This window comes from Gekko japonicus, unplaced genomic scaffold, assembly GCF_001447785.1.
Source record: "Gekko japonicus isolate JY-2015 unplaced genomic scaffold, Gekko_japonicus_V1.1 scaffold67, whole genome shotgun sequence".
NCBI lineage: Eukaryota > Metazoa > Chordata > Lepidosauria > Squamata > Gekkonidae > Gekko > Gekko japonicus.
The window spans coordinates 1792790-1818860 of NW_015161948.1; the positions used below are offsets into that span (position 1 = coordinate 1792790).

The window sequence follows — 26071 nt, forward strand, 5'->3', positions numbered from 1 at the left end:
AGAAAAACCGTTTGCCCTGGAGGAAGGCGAAGAGGCAACAGCTTGTCCAACCGTCCCCAGGAGCTGCACAGAAGGCAGCTCAGAGTCGCCCAGAGCGCCGCCCCCCCCCTCCAGGGGACCTGCCTTTCGGTTTCATTGTCAGGACTCAAGGTCCCTCTTCCCCACCCCTTGGCCACGTCCGTTTCTCCCTTCTCCTCCCACCAAGTGACCTTCTGGGACATGTAGTCCGTTTCAGCCGCTTCTTTTCCGCATGGTCGTGTGATCGGCACCTCCCCCCTCTACGGGACCTCCACAAGATGTCTGCTTGCGCAACCGCGCGTTATTTTGCCCCGCGGAGCCTATGTTGTATGGCTCCTTCAGCAGTGGAAACTGGTCCCAGTCAATCTGTGTAGCTTGCTATAAAAACTTCCTTATACTTCACATGAAGGAAGCAGATTGACTTACTTCTATTTCTGACAGCACCCAAGAACCCTCTTGAATACACCCACTTTGCACCAATCTCCACAATGAAGGTTCATGGAAGGATGTTTTCAGGGGCTGTCCCACCACCGCCCCACCAATCCCATCTTGCTGGTGACTTGCCAAAGATCAAACCAGACCTAACCCAAGAAGCATCTTTTCCTGACTTAATACCGCTCTAGTTCTATTTGCTAGACTTTGGGAGTAATGCTTGTTGTCAGTCCTACCACCACTAGGAAAATTAGATCATCTCTCTCACCTTCTTCCTGCTCAGTGGAAAGACCACTCCCAACATCAGAGGCAGAAACATTGGAATACGCAGAGTGATTTGATGCCTTTGGGGACATGTTTGGTGTGCTGGTGGCAGAGCTCTCCGTCCTTGCACAGGAACCATCCAAGAAGTCTGCTTCAGGGGGCAAGTCGATGGCAGGATTGAAGGGCTGATGCTGCAACAGCTGAATCTTCTCCTCCAGCTGTTTCTGGAACTGCTGATGTTGTCGCTGTTGCTGATGGTGCACACTCTTAAGAGGGCAAAAAAAAGTCATAAATTGAGAATGAAATTATAAAAGTTTTATCTTACTGTCTGTGTGAGATTCTCCATCTATTTTTACTGCTTTTTATGCTTGCTTGTTTTATGACTTTGACGACTGATATGTAGTTTTAGAGTCAGTGCTGGGTAGATTGAAAGTTGTTGGTTTGTAAGCACCCCTGAGTAGTCTTTAGGACAAAAGTTAGATATAAATTGAATAATTAAAAGTTCTTCAAGAAAATGAGTATATCTTTGCTAATGAACCCACATGAAGATGAACTTAGTGCAGAGGAGAACAAACTAGTTTCTTCACTGCTAACAATTCAAAGCATGTTATGCTATTAGAATAACTGTATCAGCAATAACTGTTTATCAAGGTCTGCTTTAACTTTCACAGCAAGGCTTCCAAAACTCTACTTAAGGTTATCATACACTGAAAATAAATGGAAAATTCATGAGCAAACATGCAGTTCATTTGGAATGTATTTTCCAATTTAAAAGGTTTAAAAATTAAAACTGACTCTGACATTATTTATCACCAAAGGGCTTACTGTAGGATGCCAGTGGTCTCTCCTCCGAGCACTGATTATGTCTACAAGCAGTGGGTACTCCTTGACCATTTAACAGTAAAGACATACCAAGCTTGATTTGGAACTTGGTGCCAGAGTTTGAAATTAGGGAAACCATATTGTGATTGGCCCTCTTAGTCACTGTTTTAGAAAAGGTCGTGGTTTAGCTCCCTACCTCTTGTCAGGGGCTCCACATGGCTCTCATGCCAGGATCCACCACTGCTTTCTAGGGTTGCCAGGTCCCTCCTGGCAACTGGTGGGGGATGGAGGGGGACTTACTGGGAGGAGGAGGGAGGCCTGGCTGACGATGCATGTCTACGTCACTTCCGATGTACCTGGAAGTGACATCATCATCCTGCAACATCCAGGTGACGCTCTGGTATTTGGGCAAAAACTCTATGGTAAATTAGGCTTCTACTGTAGAATTTTTGCCCAAATACCAGAGCATCACCCCAACATCGCTGACGTGATGATGTCATTCCCGGGTCACGTTGGAAGTAACATAGACGTGTCACTGCAGTGTCAACTGGGCCTCATTCTTTTTCCAGGTAAGTCCAGCCCACTGGCTAGCTGATTGGCGGTGGGGCGGTGGGGCCTGGTGGTGGGGGACCCCTACCACCACCAGGGGTGTGTGTGTCTGGTAACCCTATTGCTCCCACTCTCTCTGGTTGTCAGCCAGGCAAAGGAAGGCAGTCTGATCTCCAGCTCTGTGTCGTTTTGTTTATTCCATGAAGACCCACCCATGTTATAATCCCAGATAGGATTTCTCTTTAGATAACTGGCTGCCTGCACCTTCTTGAACTTCAGCAGGGGAATTAGCAGGAGAGGGTTGGGAGGAAGGGAAGTCCAGTACAAATTAGCAGGCGAGGGAGGGCTGCAACCTATCTATTTGGGCTCTAGGCCCTAATGGGGAAAAGGCAGACCTTCTGCCTCAGAAGAAAGGCTTAGACCTAGCTGGTCTGTTTGCACTGTAAAAATCCAGAGCGCGGGGAATGAATGCAATTAAAAGGAAATCCCTCTTGGAATTAAGTGAGTGTGGGGAGGAGGAGAAGAGGGTCCAGACCAGAACAAGATTAGGACCCTGAGAATGTTATTGTGTCACAATGGTTAGAGGAAACTGATGTGTGCAGAAATTTTGGTTGGCCAAGGGGCATTCCATCAGCAATAGGAATAATTTACTGAGCACCTCTGTTTTCCTAGTCCAGTCAATACCTCTTCCCTGGATCGGTTTCTGTTGCATGAGTGGTATTTCCCATTCTGGACCTCACTTCACTCAAGCACAGTGAGAACAAAGGGGGAAGAGGCAAAAACCTGCAGCTTTGGGGTCTATTTTTTGGGGATAAAGGGACCAAAAATAATGGTCCTGAGTCTTAGTCTTCCCCCCGCCCTTCATTTCAGTGTAGTTAAGCAAGAGTAGGGGTTGGTACAGTTTATAGTCTGAACTTTAAAGAGCATCAGATTCCCAGGCGCTTTCCTGACTGCTGTGTATAGGCTTTTGAAAACCTGGCTCACAATGACTGCAGAACCACAGGCCGAGGGGTGTGGCCTACGAGAACCACCGGGAAGGCTTAAAACTGAGGGGAATCGGGTTGTGGTGGAGAGTGCAGGATTTCATTAAGGGCCTTCCTACTTTCTCCCCTGCCCCGATTCAAGTACTGCCCAGTGCAATTCTCAGAATTTCTCTCATTCTGACAAGAATCTCAGAATATCTAGAAAATCGAACAGACAGTGAAGTCTTTTCCTGTACTTTACTACTGTGGTGTTAGCCACCCAAAGGGCTCTGCAGCAGGATATCAATCTCAAACTAATGCCTGGTTCCTTCTGTGTCCTCTGCGTCAGGCTATGCTGCTGAACAATGCTATTACGTGTGCAAGAACCTCACAACACCAGCCCATTACCATTGGATACGTGATGATAAAGGCAACCCAGCTAACAAGTAAGAACGTGCTGAGGATGACGGTGGCCATGTCCTTCAGTATGGAATCCACAGGAGCTTCCGGTTGGGGCGCAGGTTGGCTGAGCATCTCTTCAGCATCCTCTGGGATGGGAGGGTGCAAGTCTTTTGCGGAACGCCCAGCAATATCAATTGCCTAAGAGATACCCAAAAGCTGTTTTAGTTCAATAATCATAGTTAATAATAATATTTATTGTATGGCATTGTGTGTAGAATAGCCAGGAGATCCGAAGATTGTCTGGCAGCCGCGAGTTCTAGCTCTTAGTGTTATGCACCACTAAGAAGTGAGCTACTTTTGTTTTAAGGGTCTGAGAGAGCTCTGAAAGAACTGAGAATGACCCAAGGTCACCCAGCTGGCTTCATGTCGAGGAGTGGGGAATCAAACCCCGTTCTCCAGATTCAAGTCTGCCGCTCAGAACCACTACACCACACTGGCTCTCTGCTTTAGTTCAAAAGTCTCAACACAAACGACTTCCACCATTACAGTTGGCCAGATGCTTGTAACACAGATTTATTAGTAACCATTATTTACTGAAAAAATTACAGTGTGGGTCCTAAACAATGATTTCAATAGACTTAGGAGGGAGGACCATTGCACTGTTCAAGACATACTTACTAGAATTCTTAGGAAAAACTGTTCAGTGAACAAATAAGCAAAGGGGACTGGGGAAAATGTATGGATTATTTGTGCCCGTGCTTCATTCCATTGAAGAGGTTATGTAAAGGAAGGGAGCTCATCCTGAACTTTACACGAGAAATCTGAACTATTCACAGCCTACTCTTTTTATACAATAAATACTACTTCATTTTCATAACACTTTTGTTAGCAAGATTCATTTATTCACAGACCTCTTCAAAAGCAGCTTTGTCTGAATCCGCTGGGATAATATTTTCTTGCCGCTTTGGCAAATTGCTTGGAAATTTCTCCAGGATCTTCGTAGGGGCTGACAATGGTGTCTCATGGTGCCCTTGAAATCAGAATGCAACTTGTATTATACCCAAGAAAAAGAAACTGTCAGTAGTATCGTCTTATGGCAGACTTACTTTAAAAAACAAATAAACGTAAAATATGGAAATGAGGCATTTTCTGTAATCATAAGAAAAGTCCTGCTGGGTAGGAACAAGTGACCATCCAGTCCACCCAAAAAATTAGTAGAAAAAGAAATTTCCCTATCATGTCTTTGTGGCCTTTGTACTCTTTCATTTATGCATTAGGAATTGTAAAGAACTTTGCACACTGAGAAAATAAATAGGAAATTTCAAACAACATTCACCCTAATTTAAATTTGGAGTTCGTCCACCAGAGGGCAGCGCATTACAAAAGAAATCGGATTACTTTCTGATACCTATTAAAAGCCAGTGATTCCTCAAATAGTTGAGTCTGTTCTTGTGTTTAAATCCGGAAGTAAACTTTAGGTCAGTACTGGGGGTGATAACACATTCGCCATTGTCTTCAATGGTGACACCACGTGTTTTTGGACCCTCTATCAATGGTATTGCACTTCCTCGGGGCTAGAGAGAGAGAGAGAGAGAGAGAGAGAGAGAGAGAGAGAGAGAGAGAGAGAGAGAGAGAGAGATTGTTAACTACTGTTCTTTGAATATAGAAATGGACCATTTAGTGCTTTAACAAAAGACATAATAAAAATCTGTATGATAAGCTACTTGGATTTATTTGGAGCTTAGCTTCATTTTACACGGCACAGGGTCATGCCGTTTTTTGCTGCCTATTGAAGGCTAGCAAACAACCAGTTCAAAAAGTATGGGCCATAAAGAATTTCCCTTAGTGACATATGGTAAGCTGCCCAGAATATAATGTCAGGTATTTTATTGCACTTTACCTGGGCCATTAATTCAAGGTTGGGCACTGCAAAGATGTCTTTGCTTTAGCCCTTTTAACTGTGGCACAGAACAAAGTCAGTTTCTGCACCTCGTAACAGGAAGAGCTTTACTGATGGGGCTGATAAGGGGTTGTGGATTGATGATGAGTAAGCACAGCTTTGGGAGCAAGAGATGCGGCTTGCTACAGTCTCTTATTTCTGCTTTCTGTTGCTGTTTAAAATGGCTGGTGCTGTTTAATATGGCTGTGATTGTCGTGGGGGTAGAGTGTTTGTTAAATCAGGATCTGGAAGACACAGATTTGAATCCATTTTCTGCCATGGAAACTTGCTGGGGGACCTTGGACCAGTCTCTCTCTCTCTCCTTCTCACAGGATTGTTGTAAGGATGAAATGGAGAAAGGGAGAATAAGGGCATTAGCAATTTTGGGGCATCCTCACCAGGGATAAAAGCAGGGTATAAATACGTCAAGAAAGAAAATATTTTTTTCTTGCACCACTGTCTGATGGTATATTTACCTTCTTTTTCTAGTAGGAAATCAGCCGTTGATTCTTATCACACCCACTGTCAAAGTTATTTCCTCTAACTGGACAAAATACAACTAAAAGGGGTGAGAAGGAAGTCAAATGAAGGGCCAGTATTAAAAACCTAGTTAAAACTTATAATATACAAAATACAAATATTTATTAGAAAGATAGTTAAAAACATACATAAGGGCCCAGAGAAAGCCTCATAAAAACTATAGCCTAAACACAAAGGCCAATGCACATGACTTGATGCGTTTCTGCCCTATTGGGGCCTTCTTCAGAGGTCAAACAATATTGAGGTACACATAACTTAAATACATATTGCAATAAGATAACCAATAAGTGAATAATGGACCAGGAAGAGGAAGGCTGTAGAGAAAAGAGATAAAAAGAATATTGAATAAGGATGATCAAATATTTTTAAACTTACAATATGTTAAAAATGGCTATATTACTTACTTAAGCAGCAAAATCTAAAGACACATGACAAAGATGTTTGTGAGGTCTCAAAAGGTAAAAGTCATGGGTCTGGTGCCAAATGCATAGTTGCTGTATTAGAACATCTAAAAGATATGTATAAAAAGCTACTGCAGTACATAAAAGCCAATATAATTGCAAAGATAAAAACTCAATAGTATACTCTTCCTGGTCCATTACTCACTTATTGGTTATCTTATTGCAATATGTATTTAAGTTATGGGTACCTCAATATTGTTTGACCTCTGAAGAAGGCCCCAATAGGGCAGAAATGCATCAGGTCATGTGTATTGTCCCTTGTGTTTAGGCTATAGTTTTTTACGAGGCTTTCGCTGGGCCCTTATGTATGTTTTTAACTGTCTTTCTAATAAATACTTGTATTTTTGTATATTATAAGTTTTAACTAGGTTTTTAATACTGGCCCTTCATTTGACTTCCTTCTCACCCTTTTGGTTCTTGATTCCAGTTTTTGGGTCAGGTTTGTTTTCCTCTCCCTGTGTCTTACAAAATGCAACTAAGACAGATGAGGCATCAAATTATGATCTTAAATGTCTATATTCCCCACAAGCCCCCTTCAGGCTGTTGTGGACCTCTTCTCTCAAACTGTAATACAGAGGGGAGGGCCTTGGGTATTTTGTTTTCAAAATAGGACTTGGTCTCTGCAGAAACAGTGTTTATCCATGACTTAATTCTTGTTGTTTAAGGATCTCTAAAATTTTCACACAACACTGATTTACAGATACATAGCACTTCATAGAAAGGCAGATATATTTTTCTTGAAAGTTTTCTTAATTAAAAAGGTACAGTATTTTTTTTTCATTACTAGTAACCAGTGTTCCCTCTAAGCTGAGTTAGTGTGAGCTAGCTCACAGATTTTTAGCCTCTGGCTCACACATTGTCTTAGGTAAGGAAGGATGGCTCCAGAGCAAGCTAATTTATGCAGTAGCCAAATGGCTCACTCACAGCTTTAATGCCAGTAGCTCACAAAGTAGAACTGTTGCTCACAAGACTCCACAGCTTAGAGGGAGCATTGCTGGTAACCAGTGTTCCCTCTAAGCTGAGTTGGTGTGAGCTAGCTCACAGACTTTTAGCCTCTGGCTCACACATTGTCTTAGGTAAGGAAGGATGGCTCCAGAGCAAACTAATTTATGCAGTAGCCAAATGGCTCACTCACAGCTTTAATGCCAGTAGCTCACAAAGTAGAACTGTTGCTCACAAGACTCCACAGCTTAGAGGGAGCATTGCTGGTAACCATAGTTTACCACCCCGTTCCCTTTCCCCAAGGCATTCAGAGCTGCAATACGTGGTCCTCTCCCCTTCCCATTTTATCCCAGCATTGACCTGGTTAGGTAGCCTAGGCTGAGACTGAAACAGCCAATGTCACCCACTGAGCTTCCTGGCTAAGCAAGGATTTGGCATCTATATAATCAGGAGAGACATCCTGCCAAAGGGAGTGTGGCAGTGACGCTGATTATTTCTCAGGCAAGAATGTACATGATTGCTTCAGCAGCAGTCAAACCAGATATGGATCCCAGTTCTGAAGAAATGTGGAAAGTGTGTCTGGGGATTTTAATTTTCAAGAAGAACAGCTTACCATAATAGCCACCCCTTCGTGAACCATTGATGGCGATGCATACAAGCTGGTGGAATATTTCCCCACATAGAGTGTTGGCCTAGAAGCACAACAACAGGAAGAAAAGTTTACAACATGATCCTCTGTTTAAAGCCGCACACAGCCATCTATAAACATAGGTATATATTATATGATATCCTAACGACATCGAGCTGCTTGAGTGGCCAGAAATATTCTTATTGCTCAGAAAATAGCATACTGGTATGTCTAAAAAGAGAAAAAAGGCACCTTATCTGATTTAAGAAAGCAGCTTCTTGTGATACAGCCTCTACGTGGAAGCCACAAAAAATGCCTTTGTGTAGCAACAACTCCAGGAAAAAAAATCATTTCATTGCACCCACTGCCCGATCCTTTCAGAGGGCAGCCACGTTGGTCTGCAGTAGAGGACCTAGATTTGAGTCCAGTGGCACCTTAGAGTCCGGGGAGATTTAGGGGGGCGTCAGGCTTTCCAGAGTCAAAGCTCCCTTCTTCAGATAGATGCCTGATCTTTGTTGATGTGACGGTGTAGTGATAAGGCTCACTGTTGGATGGATGTTTTCTATTGTTTGACATTAGACCTCTCTGTATAGACTTGGTAATTTCTTTTTAATTTTTTGTAAATAAATAATTTTTTAAAAAAATGATAACGCTCACTGTTTGGAATTGATAACCATGTGGAGGGACTTTCAAGCTGTCCACACAAGACTACTACTGTCATGCCTGCCCTTGACTCAGCCCCAGAGCCAGCTCCTGACAGCCTAAGAGGGGAGGATTCAGTGCCTTTAAGAGCCGAAGAAGCATCAGGATCTCCACCTACTGTAAGTACTGAGGAGGATACACAGCAATCTGAGTCAACTACAGGACAGTTTACACCTGGGATTGAGTGGGCCATAAGCAGCTCACCACCTGCATCTCCCCCACCTGTACGTAGGCTTAGGGATCAGAGACGTCAGGAGCTGGCTAGCTGACGAAAAGAAGCACGTTCAAGAGGGCGGAGATCCTTGAGCCCTGAGTTTTAACAGCAGCCAGGACCTCGCACAAAGGTGCTAATGAGTTAATGGGCCAGAGCACTATTTAGTAGGGCCTCTGGCCATGAGCAATTTGTGCTGGCAACCTCGTTCGTAGAACCAGAAGCTCTGCACCATGATTCCTGTTTGACTCTGTGGCTTTTGGACTCGGCTTGTGTTTGGACTGCTCTGGCTCCTGACTTCCAGTTTTGAACCTGACCACGCCATCGGGCTTGCTCCCTGTATTCTGACCTCTGGTAACATTTTACTATGGCTTTGTCTGGTGTTTTGGGACTTGTTTAATGCTCTGCTGACTGCTATCCCGGCTGACCTTTGGACTTGTATTGTGACTCCCCCTGTCTGCCTGCCACCCTGGCTGTGACAACTACCCTCAAGAGAAGTCCAATTCACTGTGACCCCTACATAACCTCAACTTGATATTGTCATTTATTTTAATGGGGAGGGATGGGTTCTTGCTTGGTTTTCTAAATACAAATCTATACCCCACTTTTAAATTCCAAGAATTAAATATATGAAAATATTTTTGCTACATTTTAATTCCCATTACATACATTTTCCAGATGACAAAACCCCCTAGATTAGCATTATACACAATCTAACGTAATAGCTTAAAGTCTTCCTTTCTAGCAGAGAGAAATTCTTATGCTGGGGGTAGATAATCTGTTTGCCCCTTTTCCGTTTCAGTGCTGAAGGACAAGCTCTCAACCTACAACTAAATTAAAACTCCCTTCTAATTCACACACACACACACACACACACACACAAACCCTCCAGGATGACTGCAGAGAGAAGAATATTCTTACTGGAGTTTGCTAAGAATTCTTTTTTGAAAAGAGATATATAAGCATCCCTGTACAATGCAACTGAAAGAACGCAGCATCAACAAAAGAGATTTAAAAAGTCCTCTGAAGTTCACAAAATTATACAGGTAGAAAGGCAGAAGAAGTGATGTGCCGATACTAGCCAATAAATAGTTTCAGAGCACAATTGTGTTGGTCTGCAGTAGAACAGCTGCATTCCCCCAGGAAGCTCTGACTCTCGAAAGTGAATACCCCCAAAATCCTGTTGGTCTTTAAGATGCTACAGAACTTGAATCTAGCTACTTATACAACATGCTCAGGGCACCATGCTCTACATAGGTCTCCAAACCTTAACTGAAATGGAAGTGGTGGTATTGGCTTATATTTTCCCAGGGCTAAAGTACTGTGGTTTGACTACTGAGATACCCCTGCACTGGAAATCATACCTTGGAGAAAGGTGTTTGGACTGTCAGTCAGGCCTAACCCGTGTTTATGGGTCAGGCTGGGAATTCCATACTGAAATTTAATTCCCAGGCACATGGAGGGTCAGATTGTGACCATGGGATGTGTGGTTAAGGGTCTTAACCTCCTTCCCCATGTCACTTTCCCAGTCTGAAATGGCTCTAGGGCGTTGCTAGTAGGGTCGCCTATAAGTTTCTCCAACAGGCAAAAAGTGGTTCCCTAGGGTCATTTCAGCTGCACAACAGTCCTAATCAAAATTGGTCCCCTGCTCACCAGGGAATTACATTTCAGCACAGAACTCCCAATGCATGTCTGACAGTATGACCTGCAACAGACCCATAAACAGTGGAAGGCGTAGATAGGCCCTGTGACAATTGTGTAGTACCTTGCACATTTTTGGTGCTGTAACACAATTGGGAATTTTTACAAAAATCAAGCAGGATACAGTAATAATAATAATAATAATAATAACAACAACAGCAACAAAAGATTCAGCCCAAAAGACACTAAGATTGTGATCCTATTCAACACACAAAGATCTCAAATCTCTCAAAAACACAATCTGCAGAACCAAGGTACAACAAATTTTAAAATCAGACATTCTTTGTAGGCAAAATAAGACCATACTTAAAACATGTGCTCCTTCCCTGCAAGAGAATAACTGAGTTGACCAGACATAAACACATTTTTAAACACAAAACTTAATACTCACATCAATTTGCTCTTGGCCTCTGTTTCCTTAGGAAAGGGGTATTTCCACTTTGTGATGCGTCCAACTTCACCAGACATGAATGTTAGGTACCGCAGTGTTTCTATCCCCACGTTGGTGTGCATTACTTTCCATAATCCCTCCCGCTGCCAAATATAAAAAGCTACAACGGGGGAGCCATAATTCTGGATCCACAGGACGTCCCCAGACTCGCTGTCCACAGTCACCACCAGTCCATCTCCATTAGAAGCAAAATGGGACATTTCTGGAAAGCAGACAGAGGCAAACTATCACTTGGAGCTTTCACCTACTCACAGTTCTGAAAGTGTGCCGTATCAGCACGTTAGTCTTTAATTAGGACCAAAGTTCTTACTGTACTGCGCGTCTTCATCAGGCAACGTGGCTGCATAATCGAAGTAGGTGGCATTCCATCGGAGCTCTTTACTCTTGGTATCGTACATCGTTATGGTGTACTCTGTTAAAAAAGAATTAACAATGTGCACTGTGTGGGCCAAAAGAGCCAAGTATTTCTCTTGTGAGACAAGAGAACAGTGCACTGTGTGGGCCAAAAGAGCCAAGTGTTTCTCTTGTGAGACAAACCCTCAAAATAAACATCCCATCATCAAACAGTTCCTAAGGTTTGCATTTTTTCCTGGCATTGGGCAGATTTGGACAATTATCTTGTGTTGTTTTAAAAAGGAAAATAAACTTTTCCTCTGTTAGAATTTGCTTTTATGAGTTCTCTCCCCCACCTCAAGTGTGAAACCATTCCTGAATATGTGCAAGCAACAGTATCATAAGAGCCACTGATTCTGGTAATGGTAACTTCTCCAGTTTTGGAGGCACGTTTGCCAGTTTCTGAGACTGAGGAAGTGACAATGGCCAGGAATCTACAAGCTCATGGCTCTGATTGAAGATACAGTTTCGAAGGAGAACTTGCACAATTTTTAAAAAAGATGTATTGTGTTAGGTAAAGGTTCCCTTGCTCGAAAGCCAGTCGAATCTGACTCTAGGGTTGTGGTGCTCATCTCCGTTTCAAAGCCGAAGAGCCAGCGCTGTCCGAAGCCGTTTCCGTGGTCATGTGGCCAGCATGACTAAACACCAAGGCGCAAAGAACGCTGTTACCTTCCCACCAAAGTGGTACCTATTTATCTACTTGCAATTTCTTGCTTTCGAACTGCTAGGTTGGTAGGAGCTGGAACTAGAGATGGGAGCTCACTCCGTCTTGCGGCACCCAGGTCTTGAACTGCTGAACTACTGACCTTCCGCAGCCTGAAGTTCAGCGTCTTAACCACTTAAGCCACCATGGTAAATGTCTTGGAAAACCAGGTTGAGACAGAGACAGATTAGCATTTTGGTGCCTTCTGCGAATTAATTTAGATGGTACCCACCTCTCAAGCTGGACAGGATGTTCCCAGGCCTCTTAAGCTCACCCCATTCTCAATACATTTCTCAGTAAGCACAAACTACCATCCCAGGCAATTCCTTGATGGCTGGCAACTGCTCACTCATCTTCTACTCATCACATTTACCCACAATGACTCCTTATTGCCCCTCCTGCTACCACTTGGATTTTTGGGCTCCCTCCAGCTATTTTCTCAACTCATTTTATATTCATAAGTTGTACTGAACGTAACACTGTTGTTGACATATCAACACTCCATCTTTCCCACTCAGATAAGCATCTAGTTGGAAGCTCTGTTGTATCTGCTGGGGTGTGCATTCCATCTGGTCTGGGACTAAAAGCTAGCCAGTAGCCACACACACAGCCTTTGAAACTAGGCCATCTTACTATGGCAGGAATCTAGGGGAGAAAGCCACAGCTAGAAGATGTTAGGAATAGCCCATAAGGAAGTCACAGCTCTGCAAGCATAAGGGAAGCTCAGTGATGAACAGTCATGTCTCCACAGACAGAGTGCAGAAGACAAAGGTAAGGACCCAGGTGAGTTAAGCGACATGTTGAGGAGGCCAGAGCACTCAAGGCCCTTCCTCACCACAACAGTAAATTTAAAAACAAAGCTAATCTAACCTCACAACTTTCAGAAAACAAAACACAGATTCTTAATAAAGACTGTTAAAGACAAAACCAGTTTTGAAACTCAAATGTCAGCAGGGATGTGGAAGCTACTCAGTGTTTTTCACTGAGTGCTACATTTATGGTTGCTTCCACATAGGCATGATTCCCTGTTCTAGTCTCATTGCCAGGTCTCCTATGCCTACCTCTGGTCCATGGGGATGCTCCTGTACTTTTTCTGCACAAGCAATGTACCTCTCTCTTTTTTTGGAGGGGGTGTTAAATCCCCCTCCATTTGGGGAGGAGTTTACATTTTTCTACAAGCCTGAGGAGTCCCCCAGGTCTGCAGAAAAACACCCCTATCTGAACCTGGCCCCATTCTCTGGATCTACAGGTCTGCATGGGGAACCATTCAGCATTAGATATAGGATCGAAAGACGTACATATTGTTTGTCATAAATACATCAGAAGCAGGAAACCAGGCAAGAAAGTGCTTAGGCACTCAGATGACAAAGGTAGGAAAGGATTACCATCATAATATGCTTTGGGAAGAAATAACACACTTGCACTTCCACAAAAGCTTTTGATGGAAACCTCCAGAAAAAGCTCTTCAGTAAACCTAGCAGGCATGAAGGGAAGGAACTAATTGTACTGATGCCAGTTGTATTTAATTTATTCATAAATAATCTGCAACCAGGAAAGGTGCAGTACAACATTATTTGTGTGCAGTCTGTGTGCAGCACCACATTATTACCCAAACAAATTACAAGGATCTCTCCAAATTACATACATGGGCAACAAAATGGAAAATGAGGATTAATTTGAATAAATGTAAAACACTGCACACTAAGGCAACCCCCTCACCTCCAAACACCCCTAATTTCACTTACACATGGATGGGGTTCTGAACTGGGAATAACTAACCAAGAAAGAGATCTGGACTTTGTGGTAGAGATACATAAATGACAATGTCGCCTAAGTAATATGGAAAATTTCATATTAGGGATTCTAAGGAAGAAAGTGGAAACTTAATGGACAGTATTGTTAAGGGCTTTACATAAATTTATGGTGCAACTGCATTTGGAATACTGTCTGCAACAGTTCTTGTTACCCAAGCTCAAAAAAGACATTTCAGAAATTGTTTTTCTAAAGCAAAGCCATCATCTTTAGAAAGTAAATAAACCTAACGGTTCACAAATTCATCTCTTTCAGACTTTATTAACAGTTAAATTTTAAGCGGCAGATGAAAAAATATCTTACCTGTTCGTCCAAGATAAAGGAGAGATGTAGACGGGCAAAGGCTTTCGGCAAACGAAGAGGTCAGAGTTTGTTGTTTCTCCCCCGTCATGAGGTCTATCACATACCAGCTATCCTGTTTCTTTCCTAATCGGGAATTATCAGCATTTCAGTATCATTAAAATGCAATTATACAAATGTCATCTCCCCACCTGACCCCACTACAAGCTCCCCCTCTATAACCAAATATACAAAAGCAACCTTAAAGAACGTAAACAAAATCAGTTTATATTTATATTTATAGTGATTATCATGCAAAATACAAAGTGCGTTATTACATTAAAAGACATACAAATACAAGCGGGATGTAAACCCTGCTGAAATATAATCTTAAAGGGACCGAGCCAATCAACAATCCTCTTAGGCTCTTTTCCCCCTCTATAAACAACTGGCTCTTCAAAATTTAGTGTTACAGGAAAACAGAGTTTTGTATCCCTTTTTCTTTTCCATCCTTCATGAAAAATGAGGGAACTGAAGGTGATATACACAGCCCAAGTCCACTCAATGAGCTGAATGATGAACCAGAACTTAAACCCAAGAATTCAAGACCCAACATAACCTTGCTTAGGCTTTGCACCTGTTCCCTGACTGATATAGACTCTTTGGAGCATATTGCCCCTTCCATATGGCGAGCCGAAAGGAAATCATCGGGCTGTTGCTGGAAAGGTTTCCTGGTAGGTCGAACAAAATTAAATTAGAATACCTGTTGTCGGATAGGAATCATCATACAACAAGACAGGTGGCTAGGTTCTGCACCCAGTTATATAAGGAACACAAAAAGCAAGGCAAATAGATCGTATTTCTACCTTTTAACAAAAATTGTTCTAAACTGATTTTTTAAATGGTTTAAAAGGTTTGAACGCTAGTTCTACCTATTTCCATTATATCTTTTATAACTGTCAAGCTTTTATGTTACTACGAGTTATTTCCTGGTTCATACCAGTTAGGATACTGGCGGGAGTTCTTCTACATTGTCTTTCAAATTGAGATGCACTGGTCGATGACTGTAATAATAAACTGACTGACTGACAAGAGACAGACTCAGAGGGCAGCCATGCTGGTCTGCAGCAGAACAGCCATATTTGATTCCAGTAGCACCCGAGAGACCAACAAGATTTTGGGTGTGTAAACCTTTGAGAGTCAAAGCTCCCTTTGTATCTGACGAAAGGTGCTTTGGCACTCAAAAACTTATATCCTCAAAATCTCATTGGTCTCTAAGTTGCTACTGGACTCGAATCCAGAGTACAGGGGAAGATCTACATTAAGGCAAAGATTTACTTGACAATAAAATGGATTTATAGCTAACCAGATTGAGATTAAAGTTTGAAAAATTTCCAGGAGGAAAACAGCGTGTTGCAAAACAGTTCACTGCAGTAAGGACTGGTGACTTACAGTGCAATCCTAGACAGAGTTAAATCCTTATAACATGATTGCAAATAGTTGTGTTTGTCTATTGCAGCACGGTAAAACAAAAATCTAGTGGCATCTTAAAGACACTTATTTCAATATGACCTTTCATGGTTCACATGGCCCATTTCTATTGAGAGAAATGTTGTTAGTCTTCAAAGTGCGACTAGATTTTTATTTTATTTTACCTTTCTAAATCCATCGAGTCCAGGACTGCACTGTCATATTTCAAAGAAAATGAAATCTGGATTTTAAATATCAGAAAATATCCAGAGGACAGAGAATCAACAGTCGTAAACTGGGAAGAAATCGTCACACAAGAAAGCTGTTTCTGTACAGAGTTACTTGTACTTTTGTGGCAATGCTCTAAATTCAATTGACATTTGGAAAGCAAATTAGGCCTTACCCATGTATAGGATTCCATCTGAACTGCGACAAGGGGATGCTTGAACCAGCTCAGGAATGGTGAATGGCAGTTTCTAGAATATATAATTTCACTTTAGATAACTTTATTGTGACACAAGTGTGGTTAGAAGAGGAAAAAAAAGAGATCAGCAGGCTTTGTGGTAGTACATTTAAGAGTCTCACAGTAACTTTAAAGAGATTTGGAGCTTGCCTATTCTTGTGGTTCTACGCACGTCATTGCCAGTTGGAATTATCTATAATACACATCTCCCCTGCATCACATGACGTGGCAACCTCCTGTACCAGTAAAGTTGTGTGAGTAACTTTTCACCACTACAATGTACCACATAAAAAAACAATGTACCACAAAAAACACACAACTAAAACAATGTACAATGTACCTGGGGATTAATTTGGTCTTTGTCTTATTTATTCTTACATTTTTGTTTTAATTATTAGATCTAAGGGTCCTTCCCCTTTATTATACACAGTAATATTGTTCACATTCTCAAGACATGATCTAATTGTCTTTTTGTGCAAACATAGGAAAAAGCAGCAGATATTATCTCTCCCTGCTAATGTTCAAATGAGCATTTGTTACAATGGAAGTGGATGACAATTTAGATGTCTGCTTACCCCAAAAACATCCCGACATGCACAACAACGTGTACTGGCTATGGAGTTCTGGCTATGGAGTTCAAAGATTTGCAGCCTGGGTGTTGCCAGAACCTCAAACCTTTCAGCATGAGCCAAACACCAAGAGCTTGTAGCTCAGGGCCCCTGAATGAACCAGGTTGCTGGATCCAGAGCCTGCCTTTGGTGTGCCATCTTTTGGTTATTTTGTATATCTGAAGTATATTTTGTTTAAATTGTTTATTCAAATTATACTTAGGTAGAACCAAACCTGCTTTGAGCCCCCAATGAAAAAAATAAGCAGACTAATAAACTGTCTAAATGTTTAAAATATGTTGTCATGCTTCGGGGAGGGGCTATGGCTCAGTGGTACAGCATCTGCTTTGCACGCAGAAGATCCCAGGTTCAATCCCTTGCATCTCTAGGTAGAACGACCTGGTGGTGACTGAAAGACCTCAGACCCTGGAGAGCTGCAGCCAGTCAGAGAAGACACTATGGGCCTTGATAGACCAGGCGGCTTCATGTCTTCAAAATGAACCTCACCAATTGCAGCATGTTGAATATCCATTCAAACAGTGCCTCAGGGCCACATTAGATGTGCACCAAAACAGCTGTTTTGGCACTTGAAAAGACGGTAGAGGTGGTGGGTGGACGGTGGTGGGGAACAAGATCTCCCAAGTCCTCAGGCCCTTGCAACAATTTTTAAATGACAAAATCTTCCTCTGCAACGTGGTCAGCAGCAACGGATTGGTCCCATGACTGCTGTTATGTCTAGTTTGGCCCACAGTATTTATGTGCATGAGCTTACACACAGATCCAGTAGAGTCTAGATATCCTTGCTCAGAGATACAAGTTCCACAGACTTGGCAGGGGAGGGCCCAAAACCTCAAGAATGGCAGCTCTAAGACATCTGCACACACACCAAAATGTTTTTTTTAAGCCACTTCATGTTTCAACTTCCTTTTCTGTCAGCAGGGCATGGAGATACTTCTCCTGCCTCACAGTACAAATATGTCAACGCTGGACACAAAATATTCCCAAGAAACTGGTGACAATACCGAAGTAGAAGAAGAAGAAAAGAAAAGAAGAGATTGGGTTTATACCTCACCCTTCACTACCCAAAGGAGTCTCAGAGTGGCTTACAATCTTTTTCCGTTCCCCTCCCCACAATAGACACCCTGTGATGTAGGTGGGGCTGAGAGAGCTCTCTCGAGAACTGCCCTTGAGAGAACAGCTCTGAAAGAATTTATGACTGACCCAAGGTCACACCAGCAGCTTCATGTGGAGGAGTGGGGAATCAAACCTGGTTCTCCCAGATTAGAGTCTGTGCTCTTAACCACTACACCAAACTGCACATTTTTTTTAACTTTCTGGTTGCAGGAAATAAAAATCACACAGCTGCTTGCTACCCTCAAGGCTATAATGTACTTCAAAAATCAAGCATTGTGCATTCCACTGTATAATGCTTATCTACATTCTAAAGGCAGAGATTAAAAAATGTGATGTTCAGAAAAATTTGCCACCTACATAACAGACAAAAAAGTATAACTAATTAAAATGTGTCTTTTGAGCATCTGAAAAGGGAAACGATGAATATAAAGTTATAAGAGGAAGTCATAACAGCTTCTAGGAAAAGAAACTGGTAGGAAGCAGATATTTATCTTTATTTCATCATACAGCAGTAGCTCTTAAGCAAGTAGGCAGGCAACATCTGTCTAGGGGTCAGTTCTTGCCCATTTAACACTTTATGTACTTTCACAGAAGGGAACTACAGAGGCATCTTGTGCTGAAATTAGTACGCGAACTGATACAAACCCCTCCCCCACATTGTTTCCTGGTACAGGCTGGATTTCTCGACACAGCTGTTTAATACCTTCAGGCAATAATTGTTATGGCTCCGCAAAAAATGCTCCAGGAACCACTTAATCTCCTTCAAATGCTGCACATGTAATGTAATGTAATGGGGGGGGGGGAGATAAGCCAAAAAGCACGTGTCTATTAGAAAACCAAATCAGTTTTACTGAAACACATAAGGCACTGGGTTTCTTCGGCTTCCCCTGCCCCACCAGGATTGGGAACCCAGAGAAGCAGGTGTCTCCATTCCTGCCATCGGCATCCTGAACTGGCGCCAGCACTTCATAAAGTTGCCCAAACACTACATGATTTTGGGAACCACAAGAACGACATATACAGAACTTTACAGCTTTTTGAGAAAAGAAACACCTAAACCTCTGGGCAAACCAAATATCAGTGTCTGCTGCCTAGAAGAACATCAAACCGTATATTAGGTGACAACCTGTCTGCATCTTTTAAAATGCCTGATGATTACATTTTTATTTGCTACGTCATTTCCATATGCTGTACTGTCTTAAAGCAGCGCTTGGGATCTGGAGGAGCTAGCCATTTCCATTGAGACCCAGAGGAGTGTACTGCTCTGAGGGCAGGACTAGGATCTGGGAGACCAAGGCTCAGATCCCCATTCTGCCATGGAACTTTGGGGCAGTCAACATTGGTGGGAGAAGTGTACATCATTCTTCACCTTGCTTCTACCTTTTGCCTTTCACACCAGATTCCCCTCCCAACTCCCACTGTATAGATCATCCAAACAAGGCAGCATAAATGGGTTTGCCATTGTCATGTACAGTTTTGGCCTCTGAATCCCTTGCAAGTGTGGAACATTCCACAGCAGACAAGCTGATGTGGGAAGGCTTTTCGGAGAATACAAATGACTGGATAGTGCCTGGCGATGAACATCAAACTTTTTTTAGGGAACTGTTCCTTTAGTTTCATTTCAGCTTTTCATTTTTAAATAAAACGTTACAGGCTTTGCTAACTTTGCTATAACAGCCAGGTGTGGGAGTATTCATGCAGCACTTAAAAACAAACCTTAAGAGACAGCTGCAAAACTACCCCCATCCCTTGCATTCTGTAAACTTTAATTTTTTACTTTTTCCTGTTAAAATAAAAAAAAGTTCTTTGAAGGCTCCCTTTCTGTAGAAGTATACCCCACTATTATATTTTTAAAAACATAAAAGCTGTGAACAGGGCAGCCTTTGGTAGAAGCGATATCTTCCGAACAGCCAGACTAAGTGTTACCAGAGAAGCGTGTTTTTGGTCACCTGCAAAAGCCTGTGTCATTCTGTGAGATCAACACAGCTATCGTCAGATCAAATTATACGTACAGTCAAGCCTTCATTATTCTTGCCGCCAAGAGTGTACAGACTGCCGTCATTAGGGTCGGGAAGAAAAGCCGGTCTAGGAGTTAAGAAACAATGAAAACATGAATAAACGAATTTGCATTTGTGAGATCAGAAAGCAGAATGGCGGTTCTCAGGGAAGGCAGCTGCTTCCTTTCAGAAAGACAAATCGTACTATTTTCCTACCCCTCAAGGACGAAAAACAGCATAGGGTATCTGGTTTTAACTTGGTATAGCAAATTGCACCGCCAAGCTTTCAGCGCAGTCCCAGTCCCATATGCAACTGTATAATCTGTTCAAAAATCACACGGCACACTTCGACTTTCATTTGAAGTTTAGTTTGGTGGGTTTATTTCAGGCTTTGGAGGCCCCATAAACCTACCTCAAAACATGACCTTTTGAAATATGTGGCTGCTTTCATAAAGTAATAAACCGCCGGATCTAGTAAACATGAAATACCAATATGTTTGCTGATAAGAGGAACTGGAGTAAAGAAAAAGAAAAAATCTCAAAAACTACCTAAGCACATCCTGTGCCCAAGAACTTTCATTCACTGCTACTTGAATAATTAGAGCGTGAGTCTGAATTTTATTTAGGTGTTCTGAAAGAGACTGGTCTACACATGTAGGTGATCTGGGCGGTAGAATCCTGAACTGAAAGATGTTTCCCAATCCAAAACTTCCTGGAAAGTAAAAGCTTGCACATCAGGGGATAGTCTAGAGAAGGCATGACAGGATTCTTCTTCTTCTTCTTGCTTGTAGGAAGTTTTCTTTCAAAAACCGACAAAACCTGAAGGAAGCATTAAAAAGGTGGCCCCCACACCACCTGCATTTTGGAGTGATATAGTCCATTCTGCCACCTCAGAACTCTTATCACCTCATTTTGCTACATCTGTAAACCAGACCAGATTTATGCAGAGAGTGAGCTGTTGTGAGGATAAAATGGTAAGAGAGGAAACTGAGCTATGTTACCTTGAGCTCCTTGTGGGATAAAAATGTGCTAAATAATCCTAAATAATTCTTAATATGGAGCTATGGTGCCTGCTAACGTGCTTCCTGGTGCCCTGAAGCATCTCTTCTCCAAAGCAAAGATTCAGTCCAGGCTTTCCTCTACTCCATCAAAATAGGAGTTTCTTCAAAACAGCCCACAAAACATCAGCTTTGTGTCTGTACAGGCCATCAATTTGGAAACAGCTTCCTCCATTATAGGAGCATACTTGGCTTGGAACTGCCTAAAGTGTTGTGGAACCCGCTCATGTTCCTCCTATTGTTAGTCTCCATGGTACCCATTTTGTGACTAGTCTCATTCCCCCATGGCAGCCATATGATTGTTCTCAAAAATCTGGAAGTGCCCATGGGTCTAACAAAGTTCAGAACCCCTGTACTACAACCAACATGAAGAAATGTTGCATCTAGCTGACCCCAAAATTAATCTGGACTAACTGTAGAATTTCCCATGATTTCACGAGCTCTGCTCAGAGCCCTTTAGCAGTGCACAGCCTAGCACACAGAGAAATTTAGCAGGTAACTTAATTCTGGTATCGGGGATAAGTGAGACTGGACAAGCTTCATTTGCGTATTTCTACGAGTCTACTATTTAAAGCACATGCCAAGCCAGTAAAGATGACAATCTTACTTGACTGTCTGTCAGTCATTTAAATGGGATAATGTGCTGGGAACCATTATGCTGAATATGGCTTTTCATGTGGCTTTTCATATTGTAAAGTTCTGCAACCCAAAAAGCACTCTAACAGCCGATCCTAAACACACTCGCTTGGAAGCAACCACTACAGAAATCAATGACACTTGTCTCCGAATTCGTGTGGCTGGCTCAAGCTCTTCAAAGGGCGCAAGTCAGCCTACTTCAAATGGAAACACAACCAAGTATTTTAGAGAAGTGTTAACCACATGAAAGATATTTTTTGCTTTGTTTTATACTACTATGTTTTGCGGGCTATGTTAGCAATGAAATGGTAAGATCTTGTCTTGCCTTCCTAGGAGAAACACTTTGGCTACAGTCTAAAACTGTGCATGCGCTAAATCACAGCAAAGCAGCCAGGTAAACACTCAGGTTTTTCCTGCCCATTTAATATTCAGTGGCACCTAGGGCTGCCAAATGCCCCCGGGGGGCGGATTTCCCCCCGATTTCGAGCCCAGTTTTCCGCCCCCGCGGAATCGGGGCCCGGGGGAAACCCCACCCCCGCGTGCACGTCACCCAGATGTGATGTCACACGCTGGGGCAAGGCCACAGCCATTTGAGGGGAAAACATAGAGTTTTCCCCTCAAATGGCTGTGGCCCCGCCCCAGCCTGTGACGTCACATCCGGGTGACAAAGATGCGGTGCGCACGCGCGCACCGGGAGATGGCCAGCGATCCCCTGCCGAGGAGGTAAGAGAGATTTGGCAACCCTAGTGGCACCATGACAAATGCACGGACTATTTTGCAGTTTGATAAAGAGAGCCGCTGAGGATGAAATAGACTCAGGAAAACAATGAGGCATTTTCATATGTCCTGCCCGTGTGCGTATAATTTACCTTGGTGAATTATGGGCTTGGATATTATGACATCATATATTTATTCATTATAAGGAAAGAGAGAGATACATCATTCCCGTTATGAGAAAAGAAAAGCTTCCTCTCCTTCCTTGGGTAGTTTCAGTGCTTTTGTCTGATAACTTCCCTGACAATCAAACCACGGCTATAGTGGCTTCCTTTCTAGCTGCGGTGATTAAGAAAACAGATCTCCCTGAGTTTAATTAGTTTATTGCTGATAACTGTCGACCTATATACAAATTTGATAATTTTAAGTGTGTGCTGGTTTTTGTTGTTGTTGTTGTTTTGGTGTTGTTTTTTTATTCTGTACAGTTGCTATGGCTTTCTTGCTAATGCAATAAATATTATTATTATTATTATATTTATTCATTTAGGACATTTATTTGTCACCTCTCCAGAGACCTGCTTGAGCTGACTTTCAATAAAACCAATGTATATTATCAACATAAAAACAAATCAAGCCACTGAAGACAAACCAGGGACATAAAAACAGCATAAAGTATCTGTAAAACAGGCCTCAGAACAAAAGTAGACCTTAACACTTCTAAAAAGATAAAAAGGATCGAATTAAAAGGATCCTATGATACTGTTCCTTCTCACTTCTCTACGGTTACAGTGAGCCACTATAGTGCTTGCTTCCTTTGCTGCTAGCACTTCTATGTGCATGAGGGCTCCTCGAAAAACATTGATCTTGCACATGCAAAAGTGTTGGCAGCAGAAGTAGTGAGCATCACAGCAGAGAAAGGCCTCTGCAGTGGCTGGACAGAAGCACGAGTGGAACAAAATCACAGGATCCAAGCTGTCGTCTTGGTGTCAGTTATTTGGGCCAATTCAATTACCAGTTTGATTCAGACAGAATGGCAAACCACGGTTCTATATGGATATGGATTCTTGGGCCTGTACACTCCCTTCCACCACGACAGAAACTGCCAGATATTTCTGCTTTTGTGGCAATGTCCAAAAGAACAAACTATAGTCTGTACTTACTTCCCCAACCAGAAGTTCAAATAATGGTTTATTCCCTGTTTAGAATCCTAGTTTATGAAGAAAGAACAAGCTATAGTTGCTGGTTTGGACATAACAACAACCCATGATCTGACATCAAAGCAAAAGCCATTCATTAACTGTCTGTCTGTGAGTAAAGGAGGGAGGGAGAGAAGGGAGTATGAAAGCCTGATGATCCTTCTAGGCTAACCATGGTTTGCCAATATGTTTGAAATGAACCAATATTAAGATGCCTATATTTACCACAATTCTCAACTTGTCAATGAAAACCAAGTTGTAACCTAGAGACTCAGGCAAAATAATAATGAAGATGACTTACTCTTCTACATGTAATGGCACCTGAAGTACAGGATCTGCAAAAACAAAAAGAGAAAAAGTAAAGGTCCAAGCTATTGAACATCCAGATTGCACACCAAGGTTGTAGACTATAATATATAGGGTTGCCAACTGTGGGTTGGGAAATACCTAGAGATTTTGGGGGTGGACCCTGGAGAGGGAGAGGGTTGGGGACGGGCAAGACCTCAGTAGGGTATAATGCCATAGAGTTCACCCTCCAAAGCAGCCCTTTTTCTCCAAAGGAACTGCTCTGTGTCACCAGGGGATCAATTCTAATTCTGGGAGATCTCCAGGCCCCACCTGGAGACTGGTAACCCTACTTCACTTCTCAGGGAGATCAGAGGTTTGCAAGAAGAAATTCCAAATAGCAGCAAGATTCAGTCATGAAATGGCTGGATGGCAGAGTTATGTTAACGATTCTATTATATATTATTATATGGTATATTATATTGTACTATATATATGTTATGTAGTCTTCATGGCCTCCTCCTGTCTTCCAGGAGAATTTTTTATTAGATGCGCATTTAGGGTTGCTGGCAGGGGACGCCAGCCTGAGTTCCTGCATTTTTGCACGTGCGCCATGATGACGTCACCTGGAAGTGACACCATCATGCCGGGCATGTCATGCAAGGGATGCTCTATGGTCACCATAGAGTTTTGGGCCAAATGATAGCATGTCCCCTCCACGACGTGCTCAGTGCAATGACATCACCTCCAGGTGATGTCATCAAACTTGGCATGACAGGGCTCTTTGGGGGCAGGGCTCCCCTGCCAGGCAGCTGGCTGGTGACAGATGGGGGGCCCTGAACTCAGGGAACCCCCGCCCCCATCAGGGGGATGGCAACCCTAAGTGCACTGTGAGTTGCCTCTTAGGAACTGAATTCCAAGGCACGCAGTGGCCTGATTTGGATCAGATCCCTGGGGGCTTAGCCTCTGTATAAATTCCCCGACTTGTATGGTTTCCCTGATCTGAAATTCCCCCAGGTAGCCAGGGGAGGTTTTATTGATTCTGGGGCCCTGGGGAAAAGTACAGGATAGGATTCCAGATTGCTTCCTTGCAGGGGCCAAGCAAGGGGTGGCCTTTATCTCATGCAAAGCCACTGGAAGCCAGCTTCCCGACCCTAGGCAGGGTAAGTGCAACGTGCTGGCATGACCCTGCTCTTCTATAAACACTGACTTGGATTAAATTCCATTAAATTTAACTGAATTTACTTTCTAGTAAGCATGCCTAGAACTGACTGGTACAATTGTTTTCTACAGGAAATCCTCTCCCTTCCCCCACCCACCAGTGCTCTCATCAATAGCTGCAGAAGCCTGAATGGTATTACTTTTGCTTCTAATGCCTGCAAATATAAAACATGCAGAAGGCATGCACAATTCATCCCCATCTGTACAGGACAGTTCTGAGAATACAACAAAACTAGATTAAAAACAGCCCCAGGATTGAACAGATAAATGCATCCATCCAGTGACTAAAGAAAACACGCCAGCTATGCCTACCCAGTGCTACAAACAACAGCTTCTTCCTCACGCAAACAAAATGATGCAAGAGCAAAGAAATAACAGATCAAGAAATCCTCTTATGGAGAGACTGTCTAGCACTAAACAATTTATTCCCCTGCATAAGTAGGGTGACCATCTTTTTCTTTTCTGCCAGGGCCAAACAGGTGGAGCTTTCCCTATCACTGAATGTAGTTGACACAGAAAACCACAACTGTTGAATTTCTGCCTCTCGAACAGCTGTTTAAAGGCCAAAAAAACCCTTCAAAACTCAAAAATGTCCTACCAGAAACATGGAACAAAACCTATACATAGGACCGACATTTTTTGGTAGGAAACTACATGGATACTTTAATGTGTTAATGTGTAAGTCCTGGGGTCATTTAGTAGAAAAAGAGGTGCAGGAGCTCATTTGTATAACTCATTTGCAAAAGGCACACCCCCTGACAAAGGGCAGACATGCAAGCATGCCTGGGTTCCTTACCTGATCTTCTCCAGGCGCCCCGTGGCTGTGTGGCATGTGGAGAAGACTGGGCAGGGAACCCAGGCATGTTTAAAATACCTTTCTTTCCCTCCCCAGAAGGGAAATAAAGGCATTTAAATCCCCCCCCACTTCCCCGAGTTTCTCCACAAAAGTGGAGAGGCTCAGGGGAAAAAGGGGACATGTCTGCCCGCCTCCCCTCCCCCTCCCCTCCCCAGTCAGGCAGGAAGGCAGGCAGGCAACAGACACCACAGCCAAGGCAGAAACCATGGCCGGGGGGGGGGG

At 42.8% G+C, this 26071-nt stretch overlaps 1 protein-coding gene across 1 annotated transcript in view; it reads right to left on the minus strand.

Annotated features, from left to right (window-relative positions):
• Window positions 1-26071, minus strand: part of LOC107125926 (serine/threonine-protein kinase/endoribonuclease IRE1-like) — a 72676-nt gene that overhangs the window by 17067 nt on the left and 29538 nt on the right. The window contains exons 3-13 of the mRNA XM_015429391.1: window positions 23789-23822; window positions 19899-19971; window positions 16085-16157; window positions 14236-14358; window positions 11335-11436; window positions 10965-11226; window positions 7945-8023; window positions 4858-5023; window positions 4361-4479; window positions 3456-3647; window positions 719-980 (exon numbers count right to left, since the gene is read on the minus strand). Coding sequence (XP_015284877.1) covers window positions 719-980; window positions 3456-3647; window positions 4361-4479; window positions 4858-5023; window positions 7945-8023; window positions 10965-11226; window positions 11335-11436; window positions 14236-14358; window positions 16085-16157; window positions 19899-19971; window positions 23789-23822 — 1485 coding nt within the window. The remainder of the gene's footprint in view (window positions 1-718; window positions 981-3455; window positions 3648-4360; window positions 4480-4857; window positions 5024-7944; window positions 8024-10964; window positions 11227-11334; window positions 11437-14235; window positions 14359-16084; window positions 16158-19898; window positions 19972-23788; window positions 23823-26071) is intronic.